The sequence below is a fragment of the Polyodon spathula genome, chromosome 15, assembly GCF_017654505.1.
Source record: "Polyodon spathula isolate WHYD16114869_AA chromosome 15, ASM1765450v1, whole genome shotgun sequence".
Taxonomy (NCBI): Eukaryota; Metazoa; Chordata; class Actinopteri; order Acipenseriformes; family Polyodontidae; genus Polyodon; species Polyodon spathula.
Window position 1 is genome coordinate 18,810,237 of NC_054548.1, and position 26,443 is coordinate 18,836,679.

At 36.8% G+C, this 26,443-nt stretch overlaps 2 protein-coding genes across 5 annotated transcripts in view; one reads left to right on the forward strand and one right to left on the reverse strand.

Annotated features, from left to right (window-relative positions):
- nalcn (sodium leak channel, non-selective) overlaps nucleotides 1–13,102 on the reverse strand; it is a 126,836-nt gene extending 113,734 nt beyond the window's left edge. For 2 of the 4 annotated variants that reach the window (XM_041272286.1, XM_041272284.1), the window contains exons 1-4: nucleotides 12,782–13,102; nucleotides 5,519–5,617; nucleotides 2,820–2,960; nucleotides 2,506–2,688 (exon numbers count right to left, since the gene is read on the reverse strand). In XM_041272286.1, coding sequence (XP_041128220.1) covers nucleotides 2,506–2,688; nucleotides 2,820–2,960; nucleotides 5,519–5,545 — 351 coding nt within the window. In that variant the 5' untranslated portion in view covers nucleotides 5,546–5,617; nucleotides 12,782–13,102. Of the gene's footprint in view, nucleotides 1–2,505; nucleotides 2,689–2,819; nucleotides 2,961–5,518; nucleotides 5,618–7,563; nucleotides 7,684–12,781 lie in introns of all 4 variants that reach the window. The other 2 variants (XM_041272285.1, XM_041272287.1) reach the window with 2 other exon arrangements.
- A 1,420-nt stretch (nucleotides 13,103–14,522) lies between these two features.
- The window catches only part of LOC121327875 (integrin beta-like protein 1), an 87,383-nt gene continuing 75,462 nt past the window's right edge, over nucleotides 14,523–26,443 (forward strand). The window contains exons 1-2 of the mRNA XM_041272171.1: nucleotides 14,523–14,765; nucleotides 18,218–18,420. Of these exons, the coding sequence (XP_041128105.1) occupies nucleotides 14,674–14,765; nucleotides 18,218–18,420 (295 nt within the window). The 5' untranslated portion in view covers nucleotides 14,523–14,673. The remainder of the gene's footprint in view (nucleotides 14,766–18,217; nucleotides 18,421–26,443) is intronic.

Below are 26,443 nucleotides of genomic sequence, written 5' to 3' on the forward strand. Positions count from 1 at the left end.
CCATTTTTGCAAAAAATGAAAACACACATAATACTGTAGCCCAGATAATGTGTACAACACCATTAAACACGATGTGTAGTGTAAAACTGGGATATGAAAATACATCATATCCTGAGGGCAGCTAGTAATATTCCAGATGCGTACTGTAGCCACTATGTAAATGTTGTAGTACTACAATATGCTGTACCTACAGTATTTGCAACTTCATAACTGCTTAAATCTAGTACTGTCCAATATGTTCCTCTGTTAATGTTGTACTAAAAAGGGATTACAACCAAAATGTGCCACTGCAAAACTACTGTGTTTAAATCATTGTATCATTGTTTTAATTAATTTAGATTAATTAAAAAAAAAAAATACAGTTGTAGTCAAAGGATAACATACCCAATGGGTATACCCAAACACTCTTTTGTAGCAAAAGTTTTGCTTTTGTGGATGAGGAAAAAAAAAAAAGTTACAAGAAACAGATGTCTACAACTTATTTCAGCTTTTTTTTTTTTTAAGCAAAACCCCAAAAATGCTAATTCAGAACTATTCATACCCTTTGATGCTATGATAGTATTGTCTACATGGTGCTAGAAATTTCAATATGATAATACAGAACCTAATTCTTGAAAAGTCTAGAAAATCCTGGACTGTAAATGAACATTCTTAAGAGTATAAAAGGGTTAGGCCTCGGATGATTGTTGTCATTACCAATAAGTCAATATGGGAAAAAGTAAAGAGCTATCTGAAGAAAATCTGGAAAAGGATAGAAGAAGATTTCCAAGCATTTGAGTATCCCAACTATTGTTTATATTATCAAGAAGTACAACACTCTCTCGGTCTGGAAGAAAGAAGACATTTAACAAGAACAAGTACAAGAACTATGAGGAAGGTCAATAACAATCCGAGATTGACTGACAAATATGTTCAAAGTGAATTGACTGCAATGGGACTGGGGTTTCCATTTGAACCAGAGGTCACACAATACTCAAAGGTATCAATGGTTGCAGGCCAAGGAAAAAGCCACTATTAGGAAAATCCCACATGAACAAATTGCTTAAAGTTTGTAAAACAGCATTTGAATGATGGATATGAGTTCTGGTCAAAGGTTTTGTTGCGTGATCAAACAAAAGTCAAGCTATCTGGTCACGCTGATAGTCGTTATGTTTGGAGAAAGTCTGGTGAGGCGTACAAAGAAAAGAATACCATACCTACTGCCAAGAATGGAGGTGGTAATATCATTCTATGGGGCTGTTTTTCTCCTAATAGCATGGGAAATTTAGTTCCAATACATGGTAGAATGGACTCCATAGCATACCAAAAGATGGTTTAAAGCGCAACTGAACATTCCATTACAAGAACGATCCAAAGCACACATCAAAATATACTTCAGAATGGTTAAACAAGAATAAAATCAAGGTTCTGGAATAGCCTAGTCAAAGTCCCGATCTAAATCTGATTTAGAATCTTTGGTATGAGTTGACCGGTGTGCACAAGAGAAGTCCTTGGAATTTCAATGAACGGGAACAATTTTGCATTGAAGAATGGTCGAAAATCACTAATGAATCATGCCAAAAGCTCATTGACAAATATCCTAATGATTTAAAAGAGGTTATTATTGCTAAAGGTGCTTCAACTAGCTATTAATTTAATTTTCTTTGTCAGGACAGGAATACTTTTGAATGAACATTTTTGGAGTTTTGCAAAAAAAAATAAAGAAAATGCTGAATAAATAATTGTAGACATCTATTTCTTCTAACTTTTTTCCTCATCCACAAAAGCAAAACTTTTGCTGCAACAGATTTTTCCTTTAATTATATGTTTTCAAGAAATATATAAAAATTATACATTTCCATTGGGGTAGTAAATTTTTGACTAGAACTGAAAATCAAATAGAAACACACAAGAAAGGAATTCTAATTATGGAGGCTTGTAAAACAAACTAAATAGAAGTCTAATTAACCACCTTTGATCCCAAAAGCTGAATCATAGCTAATGTCACATTAATTTATGTTTATCTCCACTGTATGCCTCTTGGCTAGATTTTGTTCCTTGTTATAGCTGAACAGGTTCAAACTGGTTCATACCACAAGGAGTGGTATGGCCCATTAGTCAGAGCTAGAGTTCCTCCAAATTTGACCATTTTAAAATACAGTAAGATCCCCTTCATTAGTTACATTCACTCTACGTTCCTCCCTGTAACCTCTTGCTATAAAATTCAATCATTTTTATACTATGTGTTTTTATAATATCAGTCCGACATTTACATAATTGTATGTTAGGTATGATTTCCTGTAATTATTTAGTTAGCTCCACACACTTTAAAAAGCACAAAACCACATATTTTTCTCAGCTGACTTTTTACACTATTAAATTATTCACTCTGGTAAAGATTAAAGTAACTCTTTTTTTATTTTACTTTGGTACTGAAAAAAGTACCATACATACATATTTCCCTTTATGGTTTATACATGACATCTGTTTCCCATATATTATGAATTTTCTCCTTGAGATATTTACCTTAATAATGCCACGGATGTGCATTTTTGCTATCATCTCAGCAGAAAAGAGGAACATCAGCAGAGTGTCCAGGGCGAAGGTCACATATTGAAGGGGTGGGTAATGCTCAAATGTCTTTGGGGTATTCATGCACACAGAGATGACGCTGATTATTGCACACGCACGGAGCAAAGAGTGCACCCACTAAAATCAGAAAAAAGATCATATTATTGCTTTATAAATTGCAAACTGGCAACATTTTTACATACACACATACAAAAACATATGTACCAACTGTTCAAAAGCGCTGAGTTTCATATGAAGGTGATACTCACTGGTTTATTTATCCAAAGAATATCTGCGTTGTCAGCTAGAGTTTCGTCTGGACCAAAATCTGTCACAGGCTGGGTTTCTACCCGTGAACTTTGCTTTCGTTTCAGCATGCTGGGACTAGTAGTGCTATACAAGGAGTATATCTGGGAGGGATAAAAAAAAAAATTACAAGTCACCTTATTTTAATTCTTACTTTTGTAAAAGCATGATTATATTTGGATACAAGAATACCACAGGGTGATATGACATTAAACGTGATTGACAATGTTTACATAAATTTAAAAAAATGTGTAGAAATGACTTCTAAACTATTTACAACCTTGGTAAACAAGATCTTCGTTCTTCGGTTTAATTTCATGTATGTTACCAATGTAAAGCTTACTCATTCTCTAACTCAAACTGCAGGAGGAAATAAAGGTTGAGCCAGTTTCCAATTGGACAACATGTAAACAAGCAAGTTGCATGTTTGTATTTTACTGTAACATTACAATATAGTATAATAAGCAGGTCTATCTATGGAGTTCTGGGAGGCAACTGCTGTCTTCTCAAACAAGGTGGATTACATCAAAGTCTAAACATTACAAACTGTTAAAATGTAATGCTTTAAAAGGGTTACAGTACCCCCTCCATTAACTTGCTGCATCCTGTGCTGTCCATATTGCGGTAATGTATTTTTCAACTCAATACGGGTTGTTTTGGTTCTCATATCAAAGGTCATTTATCAGCCGGGGATTACATTTGTCAACTTTTGCTCAAGAACATTCGTCAGGAGAAAGGTTATTTGTCATTGGTACATGTAACAGGGGATCCTGTAATGGTGTGGGTATGCGCAGAGATATTTAGAGAGACAACAGAGGGTTTGCAGTTAAAACGGCACACAGGTGTCTAGATTGTATTAACAAATGGCAGTTGCAATGCTTGGTGGCTGCCACGGGAATGTGGGGGGGTGGTGTGGTACGAGCAATGGTATCCCTAGTGCAGAAGGACATATACACAGGTGTGCATAATACAAAAGCACAAAACAAAACAGTGGGCAAACCCGCTAAAACAAGTTTGTCATCCAGTGGCTTAGCGCTGCTCCCGCTAAGGGAGGTCCCGCTTCAGAAACCTTCTCCCTACCAAACTGGGGTGGGATTAAAATCCCGTAAACTAATCCCTATGCTGTGCACTCGGATCTTGGTTAACACACATGGTGATCACGGTGGTTCATACGCACAGTCGTGAGGATTCCCAGTCCATTCACTTCCACCTTACTAACAAACCAACAACAAAATGGAGAACCAAGAACAAAGGGCTTGGCTTTCCAGACCCTTTCTAAAGGCAGACGACCACGGTTAATGGATCATCAATTATGCAATTGACACCTGGACATATGCTGCACATTCCTTTCAATTAGGCAGGGACGGAAGTTTAATGCGCCCTGTAGCTTTGAGATCACCGGTTCTAATCCAAGCTATGCCACTGACGACCGTTTCAGAGGACGCGAGTGCCCGTCTTTGTCTCTTCCGAGTTAGTTCGGGGGTTGTAGCTGTGAGCCAGGTTGAATTATAATAATTGGACATTCCAAAAAAAGAAAAGAAAAAAAACAAGGAAACAAAACTATGTTTTACAAGGGCAAACCTCAGCCCTGCCACAGTGCATCATAGTGTAACCAGATTATGCTCCCTCCTGAAACAATGCTGATGCTCTGATGGAAATGTTATTGGGAACAGAAAACAGGAAGCTTGTAAGATCTATCCACATTCTACTGTCATTTTGCAAGTTGAGAAATGTATTACCCAGCTGATTTCTGACCCACGATGTGCTTGTTTAAAAATATATTACTGAAATACAGACAATTTGGGATACAAGGTAAAGTACAATATGACAATTCTTGTAAACACTGTAAACAATGTTCAAGATCAAAAAGTATGCAACAATAACACTTTCTTTAATTACAGCTGCATCATACTACCTTTTACATTTCCATTTATGTTGTGTGCCCCTTAAACTGGGGTATTCAATTAAGGTAGAGTGAAAACAATTTATAAAGAAACTTACACAACAAATAAAACAAATTGGGGGATTCAGCACAATGAAAATAAAGTTCTGAAAGGAATCCAGCAGTTTCAGCACATAACGTGAGGACTGGTAAGAAAGGGCCAAAGGAGTATCAAAGTCCCATTCCAGAATGTCACCAAATCTGCCATGCAGGAAAACACCGGTATGCTGCACACAATGATGCAATATGGAAGAGTATGTTCTTTCCAATCACCATTTGAGCTAACATCATTATGAAACACTACAAAACCAAATGAATATCATTCTATATTGCAACTCTTTTTTTGGTTGCTGTTATTAAATTGTTTGATAACTTACCTGGAAGTTGAAAATTGAAAATGAGAGGACATCAGATGCAACATAATGGGTGTGGTGGTCTGTGCAATGGCCATTTAGACAATCGGCATCATGATGCAGGGTAACCACACAGCCACAATAACAAAGTGCACATACCAAAGATAAGGCTGATACTGTTCCAGAATGGCACATAACATGCGATTAGGCATATCCTGCAAATACCTCACGACAAGGAAATGTGGTATATGTGTTAAACCGACATACAAGTGCAAATAGACACGTTAACAACATCTGACATATAGTAGCATATGCAACATTCAGAAAGGTGCAGTAAACAGACCACCCATGGGATAACTTAACTCACTGTCAGACTCCTCATTGGTGGACCCATCCCCAGGTAATAAAGATGTGGAAATCTGAGAGAGACTACCAGCAGGGGGGGATTTTCAACACCTCCTGATTCCTGCCATTAGAAAAATATCACACTATAGAAGACGTTTGTGAACAGCATCTTACTGCCCAAAGTCAGATTGCCCATAGGCAGCAGTAGCAACGTACACCTACACTGAAAACCACACTGCAGATGGTCTTCCTTTAATATAGCTTCAGCCTGGTTCATAAATGTCATGGGCATACAAAATCTTAAGAGCATGCACTTTTCAAATAAAACTGTTGCTTCCTTCCAGTCTGGGTAACAAAGCCTTTTTACCCAACCATGAACTATCAGATTTTACTGAATGTCTTCCATTGATTGTTTAGATAGCCATCATACAGATCACTCACTCACAGGCTCCCATAATATCACATCACATGACTATCTAACAAAAATCATATTGCTAGGAATTATCTGTGGTATGTGCACTTCATGATTTTGCATGTGTTTCTGTAGTCTTTCACAGTGAATCGTCCAAAAATCCATCAGTACATATTTCTCTATAAGCTCACATTATAGACTAATTTCTGATAATCCATTTGGGATATTTTGAAGTTTATGGAAATTCATATGAAAAGGACAGGCAGGCCTACTGTAGATCAGGTTCCGGTTGATAGAATTCTTTGTCTGAACAAATAACAATACACTCCAAAAAGTACTGGAATATTGTGTTTCTGTCTCTACAGTATGTGGTTGTTCAATCGTTGTTTTAAAGCATGCATTTAAAATAAAGAAGCTTAAATTGTAACTTTAAAATTCAACATTATATATATATATATATATATATATATATATATATATATATATATATATATATATATATATATCAAAGTATCAATAAATGTCAAAATTGGACAAAATGAAGAACAAGGCCCTATGTTGGCAAATATTAATAAATGTAAGATGCAGGCTATACCAGTAATATAGGAAATCAATAATACACAATACCTAAGAAAACATCACAAAAAACCTAAACAGATCCATACATATCACTGAAAAAAGTAAGAACCACCAATATAGAGCTATAGTAAAGCAACATTTAAATCTGCAATAAATCAAAGCAATATATCTTTTAACATATGAGTGTAACAACGCTAGCACCCAATATTCAGATTCCACCCTTCCTGATAACCACAGCAGCTACCGACAGTCAGGCACAACTGAAACTGTTAATGTCACATCAACCTGTCCCTGGCAAATCCATTTATCAATAATACTTATCAATAATAAATAATGCATCTAAATAGGATAAAAGTGGAAAAAGAGACAAAGTCATATAATAAATAATAACAATAATTTAAAAATGTATAACATTGTAGTAGACAGGTGTCTTGTTTGTAGAGCACTCGAATGGTGATTAGATGAGTAAGTGAGAGGAAAGAGAGGACAGGTGACAGGGTTAAATCCTGGAAGACAAAGTGAAAATAACAAAGTGACAGGCCAAATTACTTGTGACAGCATAGGTAACTGGGTGACAAGCCAAGAAGTAGGAGAGATCAGAATGTATAGGGTAAAGGCTTAACTACCGAGAAACAGGTCGGCAGAACAAATGAAAGTATATGAGACTGAGAACCAGGACAAGAGTAACTTGAGCCACGTTTCCACGCACTCACTGAATAAGCAAGCAGCCTGGCTTTGCAGATATTTTAACACCTTTTGCACCAGTTAAGGGGTCTTTACGGGATGAAAGTCACAATTCCAATACATGCATTATACTGTATCTCAATCAGTGCGTTTACATGGCCAGTAATATTCCACTATTATTCGGAATACTGAATAATCTGAAATACATTCCACCATGTAAACAGCATATTCGGAATATAAAGAGGAATATTCCACCTCTGTATGTTCAGAATATTTGAGGTGGCATATTCCACTAGTATGCGGAATACTAATGGAATATAAAGCCATGTAAAAAGCATATTCCGACTATGAAGCGTAACCCACAACAGACACGCACAATAAGAAATACTCACAGCAGTAAACATGATGGCACGTGCGAGAAAACGCAGCTACTTTTGGTCTGATGAGGAGACATCACTTGTATTAAGGATTTTAAAATCGTAAAACAGCTTGATGGTTCAGAAACATTTAAACTAGAAAGGAAGGGGGGAGAAATCAACAAAAAAACAGAAGGGAGACTACATCAAAATAAGGGCAACAACTCAGGTAAGACAGTCATGAAATTAATTTTAAATGCTAGAAGTCTCAAAAACAAAATGTTACAACTTTAAGCTACTGCACTAACAAGAAACTACGATGTGACAGCTGTTACGGAGACTTGGTTATCCGAGAGTTATGGAAATGAATATATTAGTGGGTATACACTCTATGGGAAAGACTGGCAGGACAAAAGAGGCGGAGGGGTAGCACTATACATTAAAAAAAAAAAGTGTCTTCAAGCCCAGGTATTAAATCTGGAAGAAAAAAACAACGCAGAATCAATATCGGTCAGAATAATGGACACAGATTCAAGGGGCATTATAATAGGGGCATGCTATAGCCCGCCAAATTCAGATGCCGAGCAAAATAATCTGTTAAACAATGACATTAGAAATGTGTGTAACAATGGAGAAGCCATACTAATGGGGGATTTCAACTTCCCCCATATAAAATGAGAAAATGGCATAATTGAAAAATTGAAATGGCATAATTGATAAATGACCGATTCCTAACACAATTTGTCAAAGCGCCGACTAGAGGGAAGGCATACCTTGATTTAGTCTTTTCAAATAACGAAGACAGAATAACTAAAACAGAGTTCAGAGAAACATTGGCATTCTCAGATCACAACATGGTCATTTGAAGTGCTTTTTAAAACCACAAAAGTAATCGACTAAAGCTAAGGTTTAATTTTTTAAAAACGCCAACTATGAGGGAATGAAGCATAGACTAACAGAAGTAGACTGGAGCAAAATAGAGAACACATCCACAGAAAATGCATGGCTATTTTTCAAAAATGTGAAAGTACTAGAGGCGCAAAACAATTACATCCCAAAAGTAGACAAATCAAAATCTAAAACAAAAATGGCCAAAATGATTTAATAGATCAATTAAAAAATATATCCAGAGAAAAAAGGCACTACAGAATCTTCAAAAAGGACCAAGAACAAAGTACACAAAAAGAGTACTTGGAACTGCAAACACAAGTCAAAAAGGAAGTTAGAAAGGCCAAGAGACAAATCAATTCCAAAAAGTTTTTCCAATAGTACAACAGAAAAAGAACATTCAAGGAGGAAGTAAAATGTCTCAGAGATACAAATGGCAAAATCATGGATGAAGAGAAAAAAATAGAAAATGTATTAAATTATTACTTTTCACAAAGTTTTTACAAAGGAGGATATGGAAAACATGCCCCACAAGCCGAAATAATTTAATCTATTCAGTCTTGAACAAAGAAAAGGCATAGACAATGTTGACCCAAGGGACTTTTTCCACCTGAAAAACCAAACAAGGACCAGGGGTCACAAATGGAGATTAGATAAAGGGGCATTCAGAACAGAAAATAGGAGGTACTTTATTACGCAGAGAATTGTGCGAGTCTGGAACCAACTCCCCAGTAATGTTGTTGAAGCTGAAACCCTGGAAGCCTTCAAGAACCTGCTTGATGAGATTCTGGGATCAATAACCTATTAACAACCAAAGGAGCAAAATGGGCCGAATGGCCTCTACTCGTTTGTAAACTTTCTTATGTTCTTAAAAAGAGATGTGCACAGGTGTTTAAAAGGATGGTGGAAAACATCACGAAGGGGGATTTGTGAGAACTGTGGATCAAGTTTGTCATCGTAAAGTTTTAAAAGCACAGTACTATAAAGCAAAAAGCAAAAAAAAAAAAAAAAAAAAGCGGGGCGAATCTATCAATTTTTCTTTACTTCAACCGCTGCAGCATGTGAAAGTGCATCCTGTGAGATAGTGCACCCCTTCAGCGCAGCAGCATGCCTTTAACATGTGCTCGTCATGCAATGTAAGGACAGACTATGGAAAAAAAACCTTAACATTTTAAAACTAAAAGAAGAAACAAGCACATATTGTACATTTTCCTCTTTGCAAGCCTTTCCCACATCTTTACTTTTGCTGTAGGTCTGTATGTTCACACAACTTTTTACTTGTTTTATAAAATTGACGATAAGTGTATACAAAACACAAGGTACGCATGCGTTGATGGCATAAAAGGAATATTCCGTTTACCATGTAAACACAGAATATGAAAGGAATAAGAGAATTCCGCCTGCATATATACAGAGGTTTCGGAATATTCTAGTACTCTAAATATGTAATATTCTGAATACTGAATAATTACAATAACCTATTTGGCCAAAATAATTAGCAGTTGAAAAATCTATCACAGCAAAACGTCACAGCTAAAGCTACTGTACGTCTGCCAGGGGTCTGGTCATATACATGTGCCTGAGGTGGTATAGGTCTTGTGGCAATAGCAGGCACAAACACAAAGGGTGGCAGAGATGAGCAAGCCAGTGTGCAAACATGGCTTAAATGAAGAGGAAAGCATATAGTTACAGGTTAAGCTATGTGACTAAGACACTGTAGCGACAACTGAGGGGATGTAGCAGGTTTGTTTAATTATAATATATAGAAACATCTGAAGTCGGTAACCCATAGGTGGTATTTGTGGTCGGGGCTGGGGAGGTTGAATTCACTATGGAAACATGTGAACTGTTTTTTAGTAATAACTACAGTATTCAGTTGCCTTTATCCAATTTCAAAAGCCTTTCGTATGAAACGTTTCCTCTGCACCCACTGCTATCAAGTACTGTATTAATTGGTAAATAGTTTCAGTAGTAAACAGCTGCATTTTGAAACAATCATTTTACCACTTAGTAAAACTTGAGAACAAACAAAACACTTAATACATGAATCTCTAATGACACAAATCATGCTTACAACATGTCCCTAGAGTTAGACAGACTGCTGTTGGAAAACTGATGCAAACCAAAATAAATATTATTGCCTTTGCACAGTATCATTCAATAACGGGACACACTGGGTTTTTTGTGCAGACTCCTGAATTAGCATTCTCTTCAATAATGTACACAGAGAGACTTGAGACCTGAGAGAGACCTGGTACTAACATCAGCCCCTCTTCGACTGTAAGGGGGTGCATTATGAAAAGGGGCAAAGTAAATTTTTTTTTTTTTTTTTTTTTTTTACCACAACAAATACTTACCAAATGGCAAATCTGTACACTTGTGTATATGTGCTGTCCGTCATGTAACTAGTGGTTTATTTATTTTTTATTTATTTATTTTTGCAATGCAAATGGAATCCCTGTCATATATTCTGTAATTTATAAAGCCTGCATCTCCCGGTTGCAAATCAGTTTTGATGGGCTGTTTTAGGACTGTGAGTATTGTAGGCACTCAGTTGACAGGTGCTTCCTAATTCAATACTGTAAAAAATACTGATCTTCCATGAGGAACAGTCTCAAAGGTAATGACAGTATCACAAAAACAAAAGCTGTCTAAACAGTGCAGTGACTGAAAGACGATCATCCTGGGATCATTAATGGATTGTTACAAAGTTGTGCACATTAGAGATTCATGTATTAAGTGGTGAAAATTGGTATAAAATGTGATGTATGTAAAGAATGGTATTCGCCTGGCATTCTGCACCTGCTACCAAATGAGCACTTTGCCATCATTAATCCATTAAAATTAAATTGAAATGCACAGAAATGAAGACAAGAACATGGAATTGGGAGGGATCTGGATACTAAGTGGGCGCAAACAATATAATCCAAGGGTCACTTTGTTTGGGATGCCGGAGGATGCAGTGCTAAAGCATTATTGTCTCACTCTGCAGGTCATCCTAGACCTAACAGCTGAACTGAGGGATGAGCTAGCACAATTGGAATGTCTGGAGGGATAGCCCAATCCACCTTTTCCAGAGTGCTAGGAAAATTTCTGGATGTCACCCTGAAAAGGGCAGGCCAATACATACATCCAGTATCCATTTCCATAACTGATGTTTGCTGAGGCTTTTCCAAACGACTCATTTAATGCTGAGTGACCTCAGCCATCAGCTCCTTTTCTGAAAAATGTTATTTTCATATCAACTGCCTTTTTTTTTTTTTTTTTTTTGCTTGTATTTTCATGCTCCACAAATGTTGTTGCACACCTACTGCTCTCTCAGCTCATCTTTGGACTGCAAGTGCGGCCGCTAAATAGACCGATGCGCTCACTGAGATCATCAATTTCACAATTGCGGATCATTATTTTTGAGTGGTGTTGAGTAATTTGCATTGCTCTTAAGCTTACACAGGGCGCAGCTCAAAATAACTGACTGGCCGCAATGCAATTTGAATTTTGTGTCATTCTAAGATTAATGATTTAAAAAATAACACCTGAGGATAACAGGAGAATAACGAGAGATTGCAGATTATTTTTGACAGTAAAGCATACATGCCAACAGTCCCTATATGGTCGGGAGAGTCCCGATTTCCTAGCAAATGTCCCGCGACCGATGATTATATGAGTTTTTTGCGTATGACTCCTCCCATGTGTATGATCCCCCCTTGAAGTTTCCAAATGTTCACAGGTATGATAATTAGCCAAACCTAAGGTTCATATCATATCCCCACAGATAAGATTCATATTACTAATTATTAAAAAAAAAAAAAAAAAAAACACAACAACAACAACAATACATACAAAAAAACAATCACTTACTGCATTACTGTCAAATAAAACACTGGGCAAACTGGGCCCTGTAAAATAATACTGCAGGTGTCTACAACAGCAAATGGTACCCAAGACACCTGCAAATGTGGGGGACATAGGTTACTAAAGCTATCAAGGGCATTTCCATGACGAGTATAAACAGGGGGCTCCTTCAAAATCAGAGCAACGACGACACCGGCAGTTCGTTACTATGGAAACAAGTGAGGATGTCTGTGTTTTGTTTACACAAATCAACGATTTTTGTATTATTATTTTTCAGAAAACGTAACCTACCCCAATACAATAACAGCACAATGTTTTCGTCGTTAATCATTGCATTCACAACCTAATATTTGGTATTTAATTCTCGGCCTTGGCACCAGATAGCCCTTGTCTTCCTTCTGTAACAGCCAACAATCAGAGTGGAATCATACAGCGACTACCATTATACAACTTAAAAGATAGCACCACGTTTTAAATTCAACTGTGTGGGGAAAATACATGCAACATTACTTACGTGCGGTTTTAATCTGCCCCTTTTTAATCTTCAATTCCGCTTCGTGCATTCTATTTATTCAGCTGCTGTTTTCCGGTCCTTTTACTCTGACAGGGTTGGTCGCAGGTTGATTTTTTTTTTTTTTTTTTTCTGAAATCAGCTGAACAGCTGCTATTACAGATACTCAGTCCAAGCAAACCGGGAGCTCCTACCAATACCATTGCAGCAGTGAACATTCAGGCATCGCTAGTGGCGAGTCTTGTTACACTGCAGGGTTAGGTTTTCGACATAAAAACAAATACAATTATTTCTGAGAACAAAGGGGTACTGCTGTCTTTGTTTAGTAATATTTACACACAACAGCTGTATTATTATTATTATTATTATTATTATTATTATTATTATTATTATTATTGAAAAAAAATAGTAAGTTAGCTTTGCAGTCTTGAATTAATCATCCCCGTTGTGTGGCCAGTTACTTTTTTCCCCTGCCTTTTATTTTAATGTGATTCTAAGCTGAGAGGTTCCCTGACATACATGGGGGACTGTGATTTGTACAGTCTAGTATCAGTCATGTGATATTGGTCTTGTCTTAGGAAATGCTTGTCCAGTTTTGATGGAGCTTGGTAGGTTTTCGACATAAAAACAAATACAATTATTTCTGAGAACAAAGGGGTACTGTTGTCTTTGTTTAGTAATATTTACACACAACAGCTGTATTATTATTATTATTATTATTATTATTATTATTATTATTATTATTATTATTATTATTATTATTATTATTGAAAAAAAAAATAGTAAGTTAGCTTTGCAGTCTTGAATTAATCATCCCCGTTGTGTGGCCAGTTACTTTTTTCCCCTGCCTTTTATTTTAATGTGATTCTAAGCTGAGAGGTTCCCTGACATACATGGGGGACTGTGATTTGTACAGTCTAGTATCAGTCATGTGATATTGGTCTTGTCTTAGGAAAAGCTTGTCCAGTTTTGATGGAGCTTGGTAGGGACTTTTTGGAATAACTAATGTAGGGTTAACTGACCGATTTGTGCCTCATGGTAAGTTTGGTTAATATTTTAGTATTACATGGAAGTCTTCATTGGTGTTTAAAGGATTGTTAACTCAATTTTCAAGCAATTTAAATATATCTTTAGGAAACCACTTTTCATAATTATATATTTATATATATATATATATATATATATATATATATATATATATATATATATATATATATATATATATATATTCAAATTCCTTATTTTAACCAGGCAAACTTGTTTCATAGAAGCAATGATCTAGGAATGTTGGCCATTGTGCACTATTTGTTTATTTTTTTCAAAGGTTCAGAGCATTACATATGATACAACTGAAAGTGTGCCCTACCTGCTTATTATAAACAGCACAGAAGTTAAACATATCAAGAACAAAGTAATTGGTTTTGTTGGCAACAATAAAAAAGAAAACAAAAAAAAAAAACTTTGTCATTACTCAAACAGATAATTAAATACATAAATATATATGTAAGAATCTTTTTAGACTGTCTCAGCTTCACTCTGGAACACAGAAAAATGCACTTTTGAAATACATCCATAATAATCTAATAGAAAATATCAATATACATCCAGATGGACAAGACACCATCACATCGATCAACCATCTGGGTACACAACTGTTTCTAATTACCTCTCTGACTGGTCTCTAAACTTTTTGGTTTTGGCACTGTGTTCCTCCCAGACTGCTCCAGTACTAACAGTCAGAACTAATCAAAGGCACTTGCATGGGGAGAGCTATTGGCCTCTGAAGAGTTGAGCCGGTTTTGGCCAGCTTTGAGCCTTTTTACCCTGCTCTCCTTTTGTTTAGAACAGTTTAAACTCCTGAAGACATTAACTTCAGGTTTCCCTGGGATCTAACCATGCCTGCAGAGGCTTTATTGCACTCCGTTTTTACTTGTTTGGTTTTGATTGTCCTCTCATTTGCTCAACAAAGTTTTTCCCAGTCACTGAGGTAAGTTGTTTGGTTTTGTTCTGGCTTTTTAAATCATTTGTTTATTAAAGAAATTTAACCATATGGGAGCAGAAGCAAGTTATTGTTTTGGGAGACCAGAAAAAGCCTTGGATGAAGTCAGTCCTTCCCCTTGAGGAAACATTTAAGAATGTAACATTTGTAACTTGTTTTTGTGCTTTTATTAAGCTGTATTGGATGATACAAAAAATATTGTAAATCAGTATTGGTTTAAACTATCGTTACAAAATGAAACCACAAAAATGCACTATTGTACAAATACATGTTCGACACTAATCCCTTGTTATACGTATCAGATAAGTGTCTTAATAAACGTTAAACGTGCGTTAAACGTTGCGATATATATATATATATATATATATATATATATATATATATATATATATATATATATATATATATATATAGCTCAGAGCCAGCTGCCCAACGTTTCGATATGTTGTACATGTCTTTCTTAAGGGAAGTTCAGCTGTTTATGCAGTTATGTTCTATCAGGACAACTAAGGCTAACGTGTTATGGAAACAATGTAGCTGTAGTTGTATAAAGGTTTCAAACTGTATGCAATGCTTTGTGATACAAACCTATAGCAGGACTGGGTAAAGTTTTAAAACCCCTTACCAAAAAGAAAGTATTATCGTATCCGTTTTATTTTTTCAAATAATTTATTACAACTTTTTTATTTATTTATTTTATCTATTATTTTAATGATCAAGAACATACAACCACGGATATTTGGAACCCTTGCAGTCACAGCATTGCAGTTAAATTTCCACGTCAATTTCTCAGTAACTACTGAAATCGGTAAGGGGCGTGAAGAAAATCCTCTTTTTTTCAACACTGATGAGTATCTGTAATGTTTCGATTGCACACTAGCTTACGTGCGCGCTGCTTTCCTTAAAAGGAGTAGAAGTGTTATTTCCACTGACCGTGCAGTTAGGTAAGCTAGCGGGCTGTCTACGGTGGGATAGTCGTAAGTGGTGGGTAGTGGTGTATTATTAAAAAAAAAAAAAAGTATGCCCTATAATTTTATTAAAGGAGGATGCTGTTCCTGTACATAATTAAAAAAAAAAAAAAACAAACAAAAAAAAACATTAGAATCAATTCTACAACGGCAGCAGGCTGCCTGCGGTAGTTCTGTGCATCGCTAGATAAGGAAGGAAAATAAGATTCATTTGAGTGTCCGAGAGTGTTGCATTATTTCATCGAACTAAACTTGAAATCTGTTTCATTTGAGAACATTGCATGGCTTTGCAATTGAATCTTTCCATGTAACCACCATTCAAGATTTAAACAGTTTTACATTTTAGTTCTTAACAGATTAATTATGTTTCTCTGTCATTGCATCAACTAAAACACAAATGACTGTAATGCTATATATATATGTGTGTGTGTGTGTGTGTGTGTGTGTTAGTGTTATATTATCTCAAAGAAAATAACTTAAATAATAAAGTGGAAGTATGTTTATAACAGCCAGGTACAAATTTGTTAAAGGTGGATGAAATCTAATGTATTCCAATTCCAAAAAGCTAATATTATTTTGTTAAATTGCTGAGAGGAAAGAAAGGATAGAAAAATAATAGATTTTGAACAGCAATAATTTTTTTTTCTGTTACAGCAACTGACATGCTGTGTGCCCAGAATTAGGCCAAGCAGGTGTGAATATAACAGAATTAGTGAGCATCTTTGATATGCAGATTGGCTAGTCAAAGAGCCCTTGACAGTCAGTAAAAATTCATGGGGTTTTTATTTCAACCCTTGAACTCCTTGTTCAAGTGAAGGTAGTAGTTATGGAGTAGCTCACTTCTGGAAGGGAAATGATAACAGCTGGTTGAAGCCTGTGTTTTATTCAGTAGCTGGGATTTGCAATTATTTAGAATAAAACGTTTTTTGTATTCATTGATTGGCACAGTTCAGAATACCCCTATATGGCTTTGCAGATGTGTCGACATTCTGATTATTGATTAAATAGACATATTTTTAAGAAACAGTAGCATTACTATGACATGTTACGAGGTAACAGAGGAACCCGTCAGTCAGTTATTTGAAAGCCGGGCTCAAGCATCAGTGTAAAGCATTTTATCAGTAAACAGAACAGATGCTTTATTTGCCATTCCATTATTGAGTAATAACAGAATGGCTGGCCTCCACAGAAAGTAATAAGAGAGGAGTGTCAGGTTGTTGTATAATTACTAGTATATCATCAAGCTGTACCTATTCATTTATTTTTTTTACTGATATCTTCATTCTTATATCCAATGACAATCATTAAACGTTGTTAGACTATAACCGTTTTTTGTTTTTTATTAAGACAGCACTGTTGGCTAACATCCTGTCTATTTATCAACTGAGATGGGGCAGTACTACTGTATACCTTTCTTACATTTTGGCCTCACTTACTATTGTGTGTTGGATTTGTAATGTCCATTGAGGACTGAAGATTAACAACCAAAATAATTCTCACTTGTGACTTTTCCATAAAACATGTAAAATAACATCATAGTTACATAATCTAAACAAAGGCACAAATGCTATTATTTGTTTATTTAGTAGATGCCTTTATCCAACGTAGGGTAGGGTGTGTGAACTGTGCATCAGCTGCAGAGTCACTTACAACAACGTCTCACCTGAAAGACAGAGCACAAGGAGGTTAAGTGACTTGCTCAAGGTCACACAGTGAGTCAATGAGTGAGGCAAGATTTGAACTGGGGTCCTGCTGATTTCAAGCCCTTTTCTTTAGCCAGCCTCCTATGGAAGTATGTACATTTTTTATTTATTTTTTTTTTATTTATTTTTTTGGAAAGCTGTACAGTAGTATGCCAAATATCTGCTAGTTATCTGCTCTGTTTAGGAAAAACTAGACAAATCTTTAAAATAAATCTCATATTCTCTAGTAAAACTCAAACATATTTCTCAGCATTCACCTGGATTGCTTAATATAAGAAATATAACACAGGAAGCATGTTTGCATTTCTGGTCACATGTGCATTACCTGGTGATTCAGTGCAGCAGACATGAGTCCTGGTGCATCATTAGATTCAAAGAAAGCTTTATTAGTTACATTCATAATGAATAACCCAATAAACTGTGATGGATTCCAACCACCTCTGTGGTTTTGATTTGGTTTGTCTCCCTGCTTGGGTCTATCTTTCCATTGATCTAAACATTGCCAGATCTGTAGATAATCAAAACAGGGCTGTTTGTATAATATCATTGTATTAAATGCAGGTATAATACATAAGGTTAAATGTCCACTATCTAAGGAATTAAATTAAATGAGTTAAGCTGTTTTCTGCAGCACTCAAGAAACAATTTAGAGCACAAACAAAGGAGAGTTTACATTAAAGGTATTTCCTACAACCGGTCAGTGGTCCTTATGCATAAAACGATAGTGTTATGAAATGAAATCTGTTATATGTGATCTTTTCTGTTATAGGACTGCCTCTGGTGCTTGTAAGCTCTCTGCAGAATCATCTGAAAGGCGCTGCAGAACCCCTGATGGTTTGATTTGCAGTGGCAGAGGAGAATGTGATTGTGGGATATGCATATGTCAAGTGACTGACCCAGGGAAATATTACGGACCGCGCTGTGAATGCCATGAATGGGTCTGTGCAACTTACAGTGGGAAGACCTGTGGTGGTAAGAAAATATTTAATTAATTTGTGTGTGCTATGTTCTGAGTCTTTCAGTTAAGACAAAAACTATCCAGTGCCTAATTTAAAGACTTCAGTAAGTATTTCTTCAATGGGAATGGCAACACAAGTGTTTTAACAGCAAGTTGCTTCAAATTTCATTTTCCTCAGTTCTTTTTAAGGTGTTTACTATCATTAATACTTTTATTAATTCCTGGGATAGTGTGTTGTATTCACTGTTTAGGATCTGTGTATTGTGTATATATGCATGTTAAGGTGAGTTTAGCCAATTTCAGAGTCGCTCTTGGGTTAGATTTTTTTCTCTTCTTGCTTTCTACAACACTTAGAAAAACAGGTTAAGATACAATTTTGTATTTGTATAATGTAATAACACAGTTTTCAGACAATATAGTCAATTCTCATCAAAACGAACTTGGATTAAACAAATTTCCTGATACTGAATATACCACATGTCTTGGCCAAATTCAGCAGTTGCTTATTGAAAATTATTTCTTCCAGTATGAATTCACTTAACATGAATTTTGTCTGTGCAAATTAATTTGGATACCCCACACAAGAAAAATTTGAATTAAACAAATTGCCCTAGTTCGATCAGCTAAGTGTAAAGGATATTCAGAAATTTATTAACTTGCATTGAGATTAGCGCCACTGTACTGTATTTTAGTGCTGTTTTAGGGCTGCTCTTCCTGTGATGTTGCCATACACACAGCTTTCAAGTTGCCATAGTTCTCACGCATCAATGCCATTTCCATGAAGCAGTGCAAAAATCACGCATTATCCTTGCTGACAAAAGTGGATGTGTTGAAAGTGGTGGATAATGCATAACCATACAAGAAAAAGCAAGATGTTGTTGCAGCTTACAGCATTCCCATGAATACTTTGTTTTGTTTTAATTTAGTCGTCGCTAATTTTTTACACCGGTTTTCTCCCCAATTTAGTATGCCCGATTATTATCTGTATCCTCGGCTTGCTGATTGCAACCCCCCTGCTGACTCGAGGAAATCATGGCTGGAGCACTCGTCCTCCAAAGCGTGCTCCTGCCAAGCTGTCATTTTTTGCACTGCGGATCTACAGTGATGCCACCAGACCTATAGTGCCAGAGGACAACACAACTGGTGGCTCCACTGCAGAACCACAGGTGCCCTATTGGCCACAGGGGTTGCTGATGTGTGGCGAGCTGTGGATTCCCCTGCCAACCTAAGCCCTCCCTATCCAGGCAGCACTTGGCCAATTGTACGCCGCTCCCTAGGAGCTCCTGGTCATGGTTGGCTGTGACATAGCCTGTATTTGAACTTGCGATTTCTAGGCTAAGGGCGCATCCTGCACTCCACGCGGAGCGACTTTACTGGATGCGCCACTCGGGAGCCCCCTATGAGAACTTTGTCAACCATTCCGAAAAACAATGCAATAGTACAGGCCTATGAACAGCAAACTGTTTACGCAAGTCATCAGCATTTCCTATTTGTTCAATACCCTGAAGTTGTGGATGCCTTGCTAAAGTTATGTGTTTTTTTTAAAATACCCGTAGTCAGAATAGGACATGCAGATTTCATGTGCAGTTCATTTTTAAAAATTCACTCACAAGCATATTTTCAATAAAATACACATTACTTCTAAATTTGTAACACTTTTCATTGTACTGTAAATGAAATTTAATTTCAGTGTTACTGTAACTACAATAAAAATTGACAGTATGCATTTGGCTTAGACTATTATAGTAAGAATTATTAATAAGACCATTTTTTTTGTGGTCCCTTGAAATTCGTATTAATGATATCTGATTGTGTCTCCAAGAGATTATCCCCTGCTGTACACAAGGCATGCGTTTGCTTTCACTTATACTTTTGTAAGTACCAATGGACCCCTACCCTAAATCTCTCATAACCACTATTTAAAAAGAAAAAAAAAACTGTTTGATACCAATTTTTTGGGATACAGGAAAAGTGAGTTGACACATTGGGCCTAGTTTTCAAAGAAATGGACACCCACAAAAGTCCATCAAGTTTCTATGAGCTTGAATGCGCACTTCTGCAGGAATCAAGCACGTTGTGTATTTCCCAAAGGAGAGTTTAAATGATCATCACATAACCAGCAGCAGTACAGTAATAAAGCAAGTACGACTAAAGATACATTATCTACCCATTGTTTTAATGGTAGTTTCCACTTGTTAACTACCCCTACGTGGAAAAACAGAGTAAATCACTTGGAATTTGTGATTTTTATTTTTATTTTTATTTATTTATTTTTTTTTGGGGGGGGGGGGCTGTTTCCTCTAAAAATATGTAACAATATAGATGAATAATTTGAAATAAAGTTCTTAAACATAGCACTTTTTAAAGAAAAAAAAGTCAATGCACACCTAATGTTTAGAACATGCATGTATAGAATGAGTAAACAAAATATGCTTCTATTTTTTTTATTATTATTTTATGAACATATATGTAGTTTGTATTTTAAGACTTTTTTTTTTAATTAGAATTCCATTCTGTAAAATTAATTATTTCAACAGCTGTATTTTTATCCTTACAAAAAAAAAAACAAACACCCTAGGGGAAGGTAAAGTAATTAAATACTGGCACTTCCCTTCTCATTGTTAGAGTACTATTTGATCTGTTGGCTGTTTCCTAACTAGTGATTCGAATAATTGAAAATATGTTTTATGGGGGAAAATTTTTTAATAATGGATTTTATTTCCTTGTCAAAAGGGGAGGTTAATAACACTCTAGTTTTTTTCTGGGCTTTTTGCCCTCTTTTTTTAAAGCATCAGTTAGGATTGATATTCTGGTTGGTGGCTTTTTTTTTTTTTTTTTTTTTTATATATATATATATATATAAAGCTGCTGTATAATGACAATGGCAATCCAGTACAATAATGGGCAGTGTTAGGGGGTGTGGCAGGTCAGAGGCCCTGCATTTGGAAAGTGATTTTTTTTTTTATTATATGATTTATGTTATGTTTTGTTTTGTAAATAGTTATTAGAGAGTTAAACGCTCTATCTGGGACGTGCTACTTGCTGTGTTTGGTTGTGGGGATAAGCAGTTGATGATTGGTCAGCTGTGGATCCCTAACCAGTAGGTAGGCGTGTCCTGGCAGAGTGTCTCGTGATGCAAAGGGTCAGCTGACACACCTCGGTGCTGCTACAAGGCCAAGAGTTAAGAGCCAGGGGCTGGTTGCATAAAACAACTGAAGTATTATGTTTAAATCTAACACTTAACGATACATTTTCCCTTAACTAGGTTATTGACTTGGGTGTTTTGAGCTACTTTCTGCAAGCCCCTTAAACTTAAGAAACACCGAAATGGAAAACTAAGTGGAAATTTAGCTTAAGGTGTTTTATGCAACTGACCACAAGACTGGCCAACAAAGCTAACAAAGCCAAGTCCTCCCCATATGTTTACCAGAGTTGGAGCGCTGGACATGTGTGTAACAGGAGTCTGGATTTATATTTTTAGTTGAAACAGGGATTCATTTGGGGTTTTTAGATCCTACCAAGTATATAATCTATCCTAGTGGATTAGCGATCACTATATTCACAGCACCTTATGTTTATAGTTTGTTTTCAGTATCTTGTTTTGCCTTTATTACATTTTTCAGTAATGTGTAACTGTAATGGTTCCTTTTCCTGAAAGATAACAAAATACGGTTACTGATTTAATGTGAAAAAAGAATAGTTGTTTTTATTTATATATATATAAATAAAAGGACTGGATAATGCGTAACATAAAATCCCAAAACACTTAAATGTTGTAAGTCAAACCTTATATGGCACATGAACATCTTGCTTGAAAATGGGGGTCAGAGGAGGGAACAAGTAGGTTTGATAGTTGGATATTCAAGAATTAATTCAAGCTGCAGCCTGACCAAACTGAAAAAAAATCTATCTGTAGTGTGTAAACTGTGCCTGACAAGTAACAATTTGTGGTAACACCTTACATTAAGGGGCTGATGTAAGGATAGGCGTAGTGCAAACAATTAGGGTTGAAAAATCCAAATTGCCTAGCGACCAGGCCTATGTAAGCTTAATAGCAATGCAAATTACTCAACACACACAAACAATGAGCTGCAATCATGATAATGTGGGTAGCAATGAGCGCTGCATGTGCATCGGAGTATTAGGGGCCCCACTTACAGCCCAGAGGTGAGGTGAGTTAGGAATACAGAGAGCAGTAGGTGCTGTATGAGATTTGTGGAGCACAAAAATCAAACCAAACAAAAAAATATGTCGGAGGAAGGGAGACAAAGTCCTATTGGTGTACGGAAAAGAAATGTTTCTGGGGAGGAGCTGAGAGTCATTGCAGCTGAGGTCACTCTGCATGAAACTGAGTTATTTAGAAAAGCCTCAGCCAACATCAATTATGGTACGAAAGAGGCCATATGGTCCTCTATAGTGGAGAAAGTCAATGCTGGGTTTAAATATGCTGGGTCTTCTCCGTCTTGCCCTTCTTCTCTGAAGGTTATCCGGCCTGTCCTCAACAAGAGCCAAGCATCGCCTCATCAGGAAGTATACCACAGCAGCCATCCTGAGGCCAATGACAGGTCTATGGGGGTGTGTGCTTTTATACAGCTCTTAATTACTTGCTTCTACTATGGTTTGCATCTTGTAAGAGGAGGTACAAAGTTTTTGGAGGGTCAGCAATTGCTCAAGTGCAAGGCAAAATCCTTAGATCTCATTAAAATGTTTGCGCCTGCTTAGTATTCCAGATCCCCACACAATTCCATGCTTTTTTCTTCATTTGAATACATTTCAATATCATTTACATTGATTAGCAATGGCGAAGTGCTCATTTGATAGCAGGTGCAGAACGACAAGGTAAAACTATTCTTTACATACACTGCATTTTTTGTGGCCGCTAATGCCCCACTTTACGGCTGCTAAACACGGTTTGCGTGTGCAACATGCAGATGTTGGCCTCAATATGGGTATTTTGCAGCCGCAAACCACTTTGCACATATCCTTACATCAGCCCATAAGTGTCTCTAATTACTGGGTAATTTAAACGTTAAGTACATTGTAACTATGCATGATAATTGTAATTATTTGTAAGTACACATGCATTTACTATATAAATACACAGTACAGACATACAGACATAAAGTGCTACCCAATTTGTAGTTGTAGCAGATTACTTTTTAAAAGTAACTTCCCCAAAACTCTTAATGTGCTTTTGATTTTTTTTTTTTAATACAGGCAGCAAGAATAGAATAATATTAACAACAATAACCATTCTTTCATCTCAGAAAGTTAATCATTTCTTACAGTTTGAGCTTTCTATTCACAAATCTTTTTTTAAAATTTTTTGAAAGTAACAGAATTGAAATATACAGAGGGGGATTTTAAGCAATTATTTGTGTCTACTTGGTTTCTGGTCTGAAACTCCCCCACTGACAAAGAATGCTTTTAGTCGTAAACTAAATACTGGACACATGGCTTATCTTCATGATTGCTGAATGACTCCTTTGGCGCCGCAAGCCAGACAGTTCTGTGTGCTTTGACATCTAGGACAGAAAAATAACCATCTCATAAATCCAGCCGACAGGGGGCGGAATAGCGGACCAATTGAGAACAAGGGGCTGCATCGGAATGAGAACAACCAATGGGAAAACCTTCACGTGGACTAAGGGACCGCCCAAAATAACCATACTATCCAATCACAGGGTTAAAGAGAAGATTACAAATCAAGACACTTATACAGGGCTCTCGACATGAAATGCAAGGTTCTGGATACACAAACAAGTCTAGAACTGTGACAAGCTGAAGATCCAGCCTGCGACCAACTGGAACAGAGATACTGTTTTCGGACACTCTAATACGAGATAACTATTCTAGTGTTTGCCTTGGTGTGGGAGTCTGCCACCTAAAATCCTACAAGTACTTGTAATCAGATCTCTAACTTAGCCTTGATTGATCACCAGAGAAAGAGTTGGATGAACATTGAAATATATTCAATTTATTGAGCTAGCAGTGCCGGGTTTTTGCGGTGAAATATCCCAGACATAACCAAACGAAGAGTACACATATTGGTGGAGAAATTGCTGTTTCAGTGGAATACCTAAATAGTTAATGACTCTAGTTCTTTGCAAAGTCGTTTGTTTTGCACCCTGAAGTGGAGACGAAACGCAAGGAAGGCAGACCCCGGAACCTGGACCTGTCCTTGCCAGCAGGAGAGCCTTTGAGCGCCTGTATTGTTGAAGACACAGATCAGCTGGAGGAGGCAGCGTACGTCCAATAAGTATTCAACAAGAAGTGTTTTAACCCTCTTAAGATCTTGAGAATAAAAAGACCTTAAAGTAAAACTGATGTTTTGTTTTAGGTAGAATGTAAGAAAAGTATTATTGCTTTCAATTCATGCTTTGAGTTAATGAACACTATAGTATTTGTTTGTATGTGATTTATACAAATTGATGTGGGTTTTATAAGGCAATTGTTTTTCTTTGTTTAAGGATCCAAATTTAGCTATCTTGATAGTAGATGATTCTCGATAGGTTGTCTGTACGCAGAGAGTGTCTTTATCTCTTAAGAGTGAGAATTGCCTTAATGACCAAAACATATATATGAGATTGATTTAACAATGCTTTGATGATCAAATATTCACGAAAGTGAATATTTGTGTTACTAATGATACCCCTTTTAAAACTAACCTTCATCTTAAATAGCTGTCAGGAATGCAGTTGTAACCTTTTAAGGGAATCTGCCATAGACTGCGTTGGATCATTGATCAACCAGCGGGAGTGAGGTGGTGTTGTTCATTCTTTCTTTTCTGTACTGTTTAGTTTAGTTAATTCTTCCTTTCTGTATGATTTTAGTTTAGTTGTTGCACCTTTTAATTTTTCCTTTATCTAGTTTTATTTCTAATAAAACTGTCCCTTTGTATTCACTAGAAACATTCTCTAATCTGATTATTTCTATCAAGTAGGTTCTTCATGACTTGAATTCATATAAGGTATTTTATTATTACAACCTAAACTAGTCCAAATACAAATATACCTTGCACACTACAATATGATAACACAATTTTCATTTTCTACCCTTTTGTGATTTGTTTGGCCATCCTATCCAATTATGCAAAATGTTCTCTAAGCAATGTCTTTTTGTAGTTTGCTCTTACCTGAGGGGAATATCATGGTAGCTTTAACATGGGAAAGAAAGCATGGAAGGCAAGGCTGAATTATGATTTGTGAAAATGTCACTAGAAGCAGCTGTTCATACATTTAAATAACTGTTATACCAGAGGCAGCTATTCTGCATCTAAGTCTGCATTAAACCTGGTCTTTTTAAATGGTTGCAAGAAATGGAGATGCAAATTTCTCTGATTAGTAACATACAAAAATCTGACTATTTTATAGTTTGTGTATTGCACATACATTCATTTGAAACAGTTGTATTCTAAATTGGGCAATTCAGAGCATAACGTTTAATCTTGTGGTTAACAGAAAGGAAAGCCAAGTATCATGTAACCACACAATTTTGCTTTCACATGCATTTTCAATACAAATTAATTGCACTCAACCAACGAAATGTCATAGGCAGTAACCATTGAGCAAGAGTAAAAGAAAAACTTTGGAAAAACATTGACTATCATAGTGGGTGATGCCCCTTCTTAAATGTTTTACCTGTCTTAAAAACTAGTTAGGATTTTTAGGAACATACCGTACTGAACACTGCCTTACATGTGACTTCTCTGTTGCTGGGCACATTAGTGCTTTATTTTTGTGCTCAGTTGGCCACATGTATTGGCCTGGCATTACTCCTCTTACAAAATCGTTACGGCATACTGCCCCCCCCCCCCCCCCCCCCCCCCCCCTTTTCCCCCCCCCCCCCCCCCCCCCCCCCCCCCCCCCCCCCCAGCCCCCCACCCCCCCCCCCCCCCCCCCCCCCCCCCCCCCCCCCCCCCCCCCCCCCCCCCCCCCCCCCCCCCCCCCCACCCCCCCCCCCCCCCCCCCCCCCACCCCCCCCCTCCCCCCCCCCCCCCCCCCCCCCCCCCCCCCTTTGCCAGTGATGCCCGGAAAT